The sequence below is a fragment of the Crotalus tigris genome, unplaced genomic scaffold (genome assembly GCF_016545835.1).
Source record: "Crotalus tigris isolate CLP2741 ecotype Arizona unplaced genomic scaffold, ASM1654583v1 scf7180000017568.12009008, whole genome shotgun sequence".
NCBI lineage: Eukaryota > Metazoa > Chordata > Lepidosauria > Squamata > Viperidae > Crotalus > Crotalus tigris.
This window is the reverse complement of record NW_024096478.1, coordinates 7,103,735-7,115,798: the sequence shown is the minus strand read 5'-3', so window position 1 is coordinate 7,115,798 and position 12,064 is coordinate 7,103,735. Positions and strand designations below refer to the sequence as shown.

The 12,064-nt window shown below is 33.5% G+C and overlaps 1 protein-coding gene across 5 annotated transcripts in view; it reads left to right on the top strand.

Moving 5' to 3' along the window:
• CSNK1A1 (casein kinase 1 alpha 1) overlaps positions 1-12,064 on the top strand; it is a 37,717-nt gene that overhangs the window by 6,580 nt on the left and 19,073 nt on the right. For all 5 annotated transcript variants that reach the window (XM_039352721.1, XM_039352703.1, XM_039352730.1 and 2 more), the window contains exons 3-4: positions 6,645-6,771; positions 9,953-10,051. In XM_039352721.1, the coding sequence (XP_039208655.1) occupies positions 6,645-6,771; positions 9,953-10,051 (226 nt within the window). The remainder of the gene's footprint in view (positions 1-6,644; positions 6,772-9,952; positions 10,052-12,064) is intronic.

The window sequence follows — 12,064 nt, the reverse complement described above, 5'->3', positions numbered from 1 at the left end:
ACTTGTTTATAAGCAATACAAAGTATATTATCTAAACCTGTATTATAGTGAAAACCTGAAAATACTGTTTCCAGTCCTAAATTGTACCACACTTGATTCTTTCCACGTATGAATTGTGAATAAAAGAGTTCACTTGACTGCAGTTATTGAAACTGTGGCAATATAGTGCCCAGATAAAACTGCATTGTCATTGCTTTTTAAGCACCAATCAGAACATTTGTCATTAAATGAAAACTGAGCATTTTTGGTTACCACAGGATGCTAGAGTTAGCACATAGGAAATATAAATTAGAATGAATGGGATATAGGCTGGAACATCCTGGAATGGCTAGCAGGAACTCTGAATAGTACCTCTCTCCATGATGCAACATTTTTTTTTTTGCAGATCTTAATGTTTTGGTCCCTATTTAGTACAAAATAAGTTTGTGCATTTTGTATGTAAAAGAGTATAATTAAGAAAACACATAACACCATATATATGAAACCTTTTCTGAAACTGTCCTTTTTCTTGAAATATTCCTCTGATACCCTGAACATTGTTTATGTTGTAATTCAGAGACTAGCATTTTGGCAAGAGGAAATATTTGTGCTGTAAGCTAAAATAGAGAAGTAACCCCCCCAGCCCAAAGATGACATTGGCATTTTCATGTTGCCAAAAAGACTAAGTTGACAGGTCTACATTAGGAGTTGATTGACCAAGATAATTGAGAATGCAAACTTAAATAAGGATTAGAAAACTACAATTTTAGTTAATAAGAAAAACATCAAAATTAAATCTAAAAACAAGATTGTATATATTTGAGAAAGTGAGCTTTCAAAGTACTTTGACTGATTTTTTTATAAGAACATGGTAACATCTGCAAAAAGTAAGAAAGATCCATTCAGTACCTAGTGACTAATAATTTTATAGCAAAATGGCATGCATTTATACCTAAATAAAAATGAAATGTGATATATATGCTGAAGGGTGTAATGTCTAACTTTGTTTTGGTTGCCATTATATACTGTAGTGTAGTAGAATTGTACATTTGTTAATATAGATTAATGAATTTTGTTATTATTGTCTGATAATGTTGATTAAATATTTGGAATGTAAAAGTTTTAAATTGAAAAATGTTGACATTAAATTACCATAAGTGACAATCCTTTTCATAACTAGGAATAAGCAAATTTGATTGAATATTGGAAGGCTTCCAAAACTATCTTTTTGCCTTTGTATTGCTATTATGAGGGTTGTTAACTGTATATCAAAAATGAGGCCTAGAAAGGCTTTTGCAATGTCTACAGCAGTTGGTACGGTACTGTTTATATGGAACAAAATTGGCCATATTACTAAACAGGTCCATTACCTTCAAATCTTGGCACTTCTAGAATATCAATAATGAATCTGTGGTTCTGCAAATGATGGAGTGGTTGAAACTAACTGGCCAGTCAGTACTTGGTTTGGTAACAGACATCACAGGTGTCTTTAAAATCTTTTGAATAGAAGATGTAATGTTCTGAATAGTTCCCATCCCCCACCATATCCTGTAGACTCACTTTTGTGATATAATTGCAATATATCTCCCTGAGGGGAAAAGGAACATAAAAATTGTAAAACCTTCAGTCACAGAAAAAGGAGAGGAATCAGTCTGTAGGGCATAGAAAATATCCATCTGAACCCCCGGGGGTTGGGGACTCCTACTGTAGATGATCAGATTTCTTGTGACCTGTCTGCACCTATCCTGGATAGGTTGCCTCCTGTGTGAAATGTCTCCTTTATGGAAACATTGCTTTATTGCCAGCAATTCTATTGAAAATATAATTCCATTCAACCAGAAGTTTCAAGTAAAAGGTGCAAGATAAATCTTCACACTTCACCAAAGCTTTTGAATAGACCACTTGCATTGGCAACCCTTTTTCAGTATTTGAGTTAGCAGCTATGTAGTCACTGCAAAATTATCTGTAAATGTTGGCAAAGCACAGAAAATACTGCAGATCTTTTAAGATGCCCACGTGTGTAGATTGAACTTTTGTAGACCTTATCTGTCCACTTGCATAGTCTAAGATTAAATGAAGTTTGTTGAAATTTAGTATAAAACTTGTTTTTGCATAGATGCTATGATACATGCCTGACATACTTAGAATGCAGAGAATTCTCTGAAAAAACAGTGTCAGCCATACAAACAACAAAATCCTTGTCCAAGATCTCTGAAATTTCATTTATGAATCTGGAGAAGACAGAAGAACAGTTAAATAAATCCTAGGGCATTACTGTTTATTTGCTTTATCAATATTTATGAAATTGTAAATTGTCCCAATTAGCTGGATTTCCAAGCCAATTGAAATATCTAACTAATGATCTCTGTCTGTCTATCTTATCCATCCATCCATCTATCTATCTATCTATCTATCTATCTATCTATCTATCTATCTATCTATCTATCATCTATTTAGTAAAATTAAATGCCCATTTTGCCTAGTGAGCTATCTGCCTATCTTCCTGTGTATCATCTGTCAATCAAATTTACATAGCTATCCATCCTAATAAAGATTCTTGGTGGCTTACAAATAATTAAAAACAGTAAAACAATACATCAGTTGAAACCATACAAATCCAAATAATAAAATTCATAGATAATGTAATCACATCTGTACCTAACAGTCAGTATAGCCACTGAACTGGCCCTAATTCATGTTTTCTACTTTCCTAAGACTCAAATATCTTTTATGCAATAACCCAACTTTTTTGTCCCCCTTCTTTGAGTCAAATCTACATTTCTTCATAGAACAGCATTTACTTTCATTCATTTTCTGGGATTTTTCAATGATAATCCAGAACAATTCCGCCAACCAGCAGTAAGTAAATCCTGTTAGCATCATAAGATATAATTCAACCAATCAAAGTAACAGTGTATTGTGTCCACATTTTTAACAATCTCCTGCTTCAATCCAGTCTACCTCTTCTACTTTTCATAGCTGAAAGGTGGAACACTTCTCATAGTTTGTATGATTAAAGAATTCAAAATGTAATCTTTTTATCTCTAAAACCCCTTTATCTAATTAATCCACTTTTGTAGATGAGGCATGTGTAATAATGAATAGTTGGGGGCAGAGGATGATACAGTAAATGAAGTTGGAAAAGATCATTATTTATGTCACATTTTTAGGATGCACTTGGAAAAATTGGACCCTAGAAAATCTGACAGTAAGAGAGCTTTAACAACTATACCATTGCTTAGGAATTCTGAATTACAGGGTTTATTTATTTAAAAAAACGTATGTCACTGCCCATTTCATATGCCAAATCCCAAGATGGCTCACACCAACAATTAAAGATTCTAAAACCTCTAAAGTACAAAAACTCCTTATTTCCCAAAAAGGAAACATTTTTCCATATATCAACATTCACTTTTGCTGGACTCCAGCCACATTTTATCCAATTACTTGCAGGCTCTTAAATACTAGTAGACGGCTAGGTGATGAGAGCCTGCCAGACTTCACAGGACATGATCAGAATATTCTGCTTTGTTTTCTACTTTACATCCCATTCACTAAACCATCAAAATACTGTTGTATTTCTATAAACAAGAATTTTCCTGAAACACATTGTATTCTACTATGTAGTTAAGTAAGTACTAGTGCTGAAAAAGTCTAATTCTGTGTCTTTTGATCAAAAGATTATAGAATATTTCTATTCAGATATTTTCTGTTATTCTGTGCTTCATTTTTATAGTGTTGGGGCGTATTTAGCTAGTGCAGAGGGAAATTTTGCTGATCTTCAGTCTGGGAATGTCTCATATTACTGTAAATCTTGGGAATTTCTAAGCCTGTTGAGCTAAATATTTAGTCATTTATTTTATATCGTGTTTTCTCCATTTTTTCTTCATAATAGTAATCTTATATATAGATTGGTCTGAAAGATTGATTGACCTGAAATCATTCTGACTCTCCCGAGTATCTGTGGCTAGGATAAAGTTGAACCCTATATGTCCCCAGTGTTTTTATATCTTAACCATATTTTTAAAAAACAATCCAGAGCAAACAGCAGAAGCAGTAATTAACCAAAAATTACAGCCTTCATGCACAGTTTTTATGTTATTGTGATCAGTTTTTCTATATAGATGGTCCTTGAGTGACAACTACTTATTCAACAACAGTTCAAAGATAGATGTCACTGAACAAAGGGACTGGTCCTCAAAGTTCCAACTGTTACAGCACTTCCGTGATCAGAATTTGGCAAGCAGTTCACACTATTGTGAGCTGGTTTTATACTGTTCAAAAGCCAGCCTTCAATCCCATGTTTGCACAAAGATTATATATTCATTTTACTATGTTTCTTCTGTAAATCCACAGATGTACAAACTATCTCAATCTATATATTTCTCTGTGAACTTTTGAAGAGCAAATACAAGCCTGATATGAAGCCTTACTGCATTTCACAAGTTGTGTTCATCACTGCTCCTTATACCTTTCAATTAGAATACTGCCCAAATATTTTCCCAGGCATACTAAATAAGCTAATTTCATTCAATATTTTCTACTTTTGTTACTCTTACTACTTTTCCTTTTTGTATGGGAACAATATCTCTTTCTTTTATCAAACATAGATGCACACATGTTGAATAAACTGCACAGGTATTGTATTCTAAAAGCAAATCACATTTGTGCTTTAATGTTTTTCTAGTTATACTAATTGCATTGCACCTTTAACATTTTCAGCATTTTCATAGCATTGATTAATTTTGCATCCATTCTTTCATTTCTGTTCAGTATATACAGTGTATATGGATTTTTGTGATTTGTTTCTTTACAGTAAATTGCAATTGCCTAATATTGTTTATTCATGGTTTATTTGAAAACATTTGGGAGAGGCAAAATCATAAAGTAGCATTTTAAAATACCAGGTTCATTCTAAATGAGAAAATGTATTATTTTAATTTTTAAGATTTATTATATTTCCCCAAATTTGCATTTTTCCCTATTAGAGGCAATTTCCTTTGGAAGAAATTTTCCATATTTTTTTTTAAAAATCACATTTTTCTTCTATTATATTCCATTTAGGTTAGCAGTAGCATGTCAATTTTTTTAGAATCCATTTTTGTTTCTGTGAGATGATGTATGAGTATAATAGTAGCAGGAATAATTAGTAAAGTATGAAGAGGTATAATGAATTATGTTGGTTTTAGCCATGTCCCCTTTTCTTTATTTCATGCCTCTGATTGATTTTACTTATTAATATTTCTCTTTTCTGTATAAAACTTCTTATCCTAAAGAGACAAGTTAAGATGAATATATATATATATATATATATATATATATATATATATATATACATACCGCTATATTCATCATAATGAATAGTTTTTCTCTCCAGGACAATCTGTCTCCAACTTGGTTCTTCAGATCTTACAATCGTGTACCCATTGCCACTGACTCTAAATCCATCTACTTTGCTGTGGGCATCCTCTTTTCTTTTTCATCTTTCCCAGCACTGTAGACTTCAGTAAAGCTAGCTCTTTGTATAACATGTCCAACATAACAATGATTTGAGCCTGATCATTTATGGCTATTTTTTTTTTCATATTCAAAAGAAATTTGAATTGTGCCCTGATGATGTTGCATGGTTTGGGTAATGAAATGTCTGCAAGATAACAACCAAGTTCAGAGACCATCAAGGACCTCTCAAAGAATTTTTGATGATCAAAGAATACTGTACTGATTTTGTGCAATCTTTATAGTATACATTTAATGATGGACTTGAACTAGGAAACCTTGTTTTACTTCCTGCTAGTCCATTTAAGGGCTTGGGGTTGTTATTTTTTACATCCTAATTTAAAATAATTCTATTTCGCTCTAAAAATATTTCACTTTTGCAGATTCTACCACTATTACTATTTGCCATTTTTCAGAATTTATTTTAAATTGGTAGAGTAGTGGGACCTTTGTTATCCTGCAATAATGAACAGTTGTAGTTGCAAACTCCCACTATATATAGCACTATGTATTGTCCATCCCTTTTGTAGCGGAGTGGAGCAGTACGGACCTTACTTTTGAAGATGTATTTTTGCTCAACTTGAAAATACAAACATAAAGTGGAAAATTTTATATTCAGTGTGTGATTTCCAGCAACCATTTGTTTCTATAAGTTTGAATGTGTAGTAATTTCTCTTACTGTAAGTAGTTTCACATCATGACTTAGTTGCAGCAAATATTAGTGTTACACAATTCTGTGTTAATATTCCAAGTTTGGTAATTGTTGAAAGAGCCCCAAAACAACTGAAGAACTTGGAATAGACATCTAAAGGAATTGTAGTCAGCCTCCTGACTACAAAATACCTTTTTGCCTATTTTGACGTTACCTTTAAAGTAAAATTTTAAAATTAGATTATCTGTAAGCTAATTGAATTATCCAGATGATTGAGACTAATTACTGCTTATAGGGATAAAAGCCAAAAAAGGAATAAGGAAAATTATATTAATAATTAGATGCTAGATAGTGTGGATATTTAATACGGGTCAGTTACACTATATGCCATTGGGAACCATATTCTACGCTATAAGAAAACTACACTGTATTTTATTATTTGAAGTCACCTTTAACAAATTAATGCTACTCAGTTGTATTTAGGTTAACACTAATGATGATTTTTATTTCTTTGCAGGTGGTATGGTCAAGAAAAAGATTACAATGTTCTAGTAATGGATCTTCTTGGACCTAGTCTTGAAGATCTCTTCAACTTCTGTTCTCGAAGGTTCACAATGAAAACAGTACTTATGTTAGCAGACCAGGTATGTAAATTGTGTAAATACTCTGCTTGGGTGAGGAGTACCAGAAGTTCCCTAAAATGCAGTTTGCTTTGTGTTTTCAAATACACATAAAGTTTGCTGACTTTATAATATCAGCACACCAGTGAGTATTTGAGCCAGATAGAATGAAAAAAAACAATAATGAGAATGGGAGATCACCTGCTGAATAACCACAAGATTTGTAGCCCAAATTATGCAATATGGAGTATATTATTTCATATTTAGCATTATTAATTGTCTTTATCCTAAATCTTAAATTCAAAAGAAGAGTAGTTGCAATATTTCTATGCTATATCTCTTACGTTTATAAAAGTTTTAAAGAGTTTTGAAAAGATAAAATTATATAATGAAATGAAAGAATATAAATGAAAGAAAAGAGAAAAGTGCAAAAAGAAAGAATGGAAAGAAATAGAAGTAGCTTCTGATTTTCTTTACAGCAAATATAAGTACAATTACAAAATTACCTTACTCAGTGGTTACAAAAAAAAGCTCTGTTTTTTCTATTGTCTATTTTTTCTAATGTCAAAGCCATAAATCGTAAGTTCATTTTTTTTCCTGTTTTGTGCAAATAAATATAAGCGGTTTACAGTCACTAATAAATGTAGATAAATAGGGGACAAGAGATAGCCTTGTCTTGTTCCTTTTTATATCTCACTTGGCTGGTTAGGAGTCCATTAACTATATATATATTGTACACATGCTGTGCCAAAATGCTTTTATGTGTCTTAACTGCCAAATAAAAGATGGTAAACACAACCAAAAAAAAAAAAAATCAAGTGGGGTCAAAGTTAGCCTAGCAATTGTAATTGTGAAAATGAACTTTTGTCATGTTCTGTGAGAATAATCTTTGAGAGACAGGAGAAAAAGGCACAGTCTTGAGAAGTGTCATGCAAAAGATGTCTCAGCCCATAGAAGGAAAGAGGACAGGCAAAGACTCTTAGAAGGGACCCGCCCTAGTAAGTAAAAGTAAAAGGGTAGAAGTGCTTTCCAAACTGTAAGATTCTGATACTATAACCTTACAGAAAAAGGTAATGTTGGTATTCTTGGTTTGTGTTTCTTGTCAGAACTACCTTGAAAGGCTGACACCCTTAATTCTGTATCCAGTGACACCTAAAGATCAAGGAGAATTCTTAGATTATAGACTTCAAGTGGGAGTGCAGTTCCATCTTAAATAGACTAATTTTTAATCACTGAGTCAAGTTTCCTGTTTATCAACGTTATCTCTATCTTGTATTGATTTAATTTCAGCTTGTTCTCATCTATCACATTATTGGAATCAGATATGTTTCAAGGGTACAGAATGCTTCCTGGAATTGAATGGTTAAGAATTCAATTTCCAATTTAAATAATCCAGAATCTGTTGCCAAAGATTGTCCAGGAAGTGCATGTTTTAGGCAAGAATAAGTCCCTCTTGAAGTTTGGCATTAGGATATGCCCTGATTGATTTGCTAAACCACAAGAGGCAAGATTTAGGTATACTTTGTTTAAATCGCTATATTTACAAACCACAAAGAATCCATAATAACAAAACATTGGGACAGTTGAGGGCCATGAAATGGATGGAGTTACATTGCTTATGCTCATGAGGCAGAATATTGAGAGGAGTTTGAAAACTTGGGTTTTCCATTTCAAAGTGGTAGGAAACTGCACTATTCATTTGCTGCAGTCATCATCAGAGATGGCAAAAAGACTTGTTTATCCTTGCTACACATCATGCCTGTCTTCTGCCCACCAGTCCTATCCCATGAATCCCTCTCTGTCAGCTAATATATTCCTCTTCTGTCTCAATAATATATGCCAAATCAGTGCTTTGAACAAAATTCAGTTCTGGATAATAAATGCGTCAGCAACAACAGATATGACACTGAAGAGCTGGATGTTTTCTTTAGAGGAGTTGTCTTCATTGTCACCTTGATCTCTTTGGATAGATGGTAATCTGAAAAGAAGCTCCGAATCCAATACATGTTTAAGTTCTTCCTGTACCTTTTCCTACTAAGTATTACTTTGAGTGTGCACACATCCAAGCCATTTCCCAGTCTTAATTTGTCCTGTACCTGCCTAATGGAACTCATGATACTAGGCTCTGATAGAACTAGTAGTTACCTACATTAACATATCTGCCCCATCCCTGTTCCAACATAACTTTCACATTGAGGTAAGCAGCAATAAACTTCCTCTACAACAGGGCTTTTCAACCAGTGGTACGCAGCGTCACCTTCCTCCCCCCCCCCCCCCGCGGGAGGAAGAAAGAAAGGGAGATAGGGAGGAGAGAGAAAGAAAGGGAGAGGGATAGAGAAATGGGGGGGAGAGGGAGAGAGAAAGAGGGAGAGAGAGATTAAATTAGTAACATGGTTGTTAAGTGAATCTGGTTTCCCCCATTAACGTTGCTTGTCAGAAGGTTGCAAAAGGCGATCACTTGACCCTGGAACAATGTGACCATCATAAATATGAATCAGTTGCCAAGCATCGAAATGTAAATCACATGACTCTGGGGATGCTGCAAAGGTCATAAGTGTGAAAAATGGTCATAAGTCACTTTTTTCAGTGCCGTTGTAACTTTGAACAGTCACTAAGCAAACTGTTGTAAGTCAAGGACTACCTGTACTTTATCACTTTTTCCAATTTTTTTTTTTTTGGTCATCAAATTTTTGACACCTCGCTAGGTGACTGGTGGTACTCGAATGTTGCCATATTCTAAAAGTGGTACAATCGGTGAAAAGGTTGAAAAGCCATGCTCTACAACAAGGTTCCTTTGTAGCATCAGGCTCAGACATCTGATACAATTCTAGACAGATGGTTTTTGCAAGATGCCCAGGGTGAAAATAACTGATTTTTGTGGGAAGACTGTTTTCCACAGGCAGGCATTAGGCTAGCATATAGACATTCAGCCAGATGTTGAGGTGCACTGATCCTTTAATTTGCTTAGGCAATATGGTAATCTCCACTTTTAGGGGTGTTGATGATAGTTCCATAAGATAGTGTTCCTTTTCTCATTATCTAACAATGAAAAGCATTTATTTACAAAACATTGAGTAGGTTAACTGGTTTAGATTATTTTCAGGTAATAAGATTGATGCAAATATTTTTGAATTATAGAACAGATTAGTATTAAAATAATACGTGAAATGCTTTTAAATTTGACCAATTTTCTTCTTGTTTACAGATGATCAGTAGAATTGAATATGTGCATACAAAGAATTTTATACACAGAGACATTAAACCAGATAACTTTCTAATGGGTATCGGACGTCACTGTAATAAGGTTAGTCTTAACACTTTTTTTGCATGAAAAAAGTTAAAATAAAATACAGTTTATTGAAAAGTTGTGCTGCTTGAGTTAGCTATAGTATTTATCAAAAGACAAGATTTTCAGTCATACTCCTGCAGGAAAATCATATGATCTCTGCCTTTGTGCAGACCTTAGTTAAGCAAATCAGTATGTTATTTAACCTATCTTTCTTTCCATACTCAAGTTCCTTCTATTTAATATCCTATTATTCAAAACCAATGAATTACAGTAGCACAGCTTGCCATAAACTGATTTTTATTGTTTGCTGTATTTATTAGCATGGTGGATTCTTGACTTCCAGTTACCTAGATTTTTAATTGGGTAGAATCAACTTCTAAAGAAATATTGGCTTGTAACACTGTAGCTTTATTTATTCAACTGTGTCCTGTGCATTCACAAGCCTGTGGAAGTTCAGAATGCAGTTTATGGGCAGGTATAGGTTAACATTTGCTTCTTGAATTTTAATATTTTATTGGATTTTAAGTGTGGGTAGAAGGGGTTGATAGAAATTGAGCTGGAAATGCATGTTTTCTTTTGAAACTTTTGATTGGAAATATTCTTGGCTAGCTTGCGAGAGTAATCGTTGCTATACTGTACATTGAGCTCGAGCAGACAGGCAGCATTGGCAATGCATTTAAGCATGCTGTTAAATAGAAATTCTTAAGTTTGGGGAAATGTATGTGAAACGAATCTATATTGGCAGCAACATTCCCATACAGATTGGTTCTTCATAAGCCATCAGTGTTTACCTTTTCGATATTTTTAGCTATAAAATGTTACCTTTGTTTGCCTGTATGAATGCCAACTTGGAGCCATTACTTTAGGGCAAAATCAAACCAACAACCACCTGTTGAATTCTGCTTTAAAGGCGTTCAGTGAAGCATTAAACAACTTTGGGGAGTTGGGGTGAGAAGAAATTGCAAAAGTCAAATTTAAAAGACACTGTCAGTCTATTTCTATTGAACTTTATCTCTAAATTTCATATTCTTGTTTCTTTAATGCAGTCCTTTAATTTTCTGACAAGAACTGGAAGTATAACTAGAAAAAAAAATAAACCAGTCTTGATTTGATATTTCTTCTCTTTTTGGGCCATGTCTCCATATTCTTTGACAGTTATATTGAGCTGGCATTGCAACACTTTATTTATTTTTTTCTTGTGATGTGGAAATGTGGACTGAAAAATGTTGTGCTTTGTTAAGTGACTTTATTAGAGTCACATTAGATGATGTAAAAAAAGGACCACATTTTTCAGTCCTAGTAGCCATTTAAATAGAGTGACAAGCATTAAATTTTAGACATTTGTTTGATATTACAAGTAATCCTATAGATAACATTATAACCCCCTTTGTTTAATCCACACAGAATTTAAAGCTTTAAAAGTGTGAAATCAGCAGTTCCTTTAAATATTGACATGGGTTAAAATTTTCTTCCTTTAGCAAAAATTCAGATGAATTTTGTATCACATATCCATTGTTTTAAGACATGGTATTTACAGTTGGTGAGGCTGTTTTGTTAATCGTGTTCCAGTAAATTATGTTCATAATAAACTAAAATATAGACAATAAAATTGGAATGCTTTTATTTCTAAACATTTATTTTAAAATGTTATGTCTTAGGAATTGTCTTACTCCTAATATAAGATCTTCTTTGAGCCTCTCCTACAAAAAGCCCTGCATGCTTATGAAAGTGAACTTAAGGTGACTAAATGCCTTCTACCTCTTCCTTACTGAAGATTTATTTCCCACATGTTGTTTGGGGGAAGGGCAGTATATATGTAAATGCCAAAATTCCTTTTTATTAAGCCAAATATTGCCATTGCTATCCCTGTTCAAGGCAGTGTCATTTTAAAGTGGCATGCTCAAATTTATCTTGCCACATCTAAATTTTTTCTGTGTCACGTGATCTCCTTTGGAAAACTGTAGTGCTTGGTGGAAGAAGGATGGCATTTGGCTACCCTATTCTTTCTCTAATGCCTCGGTGTTGCCT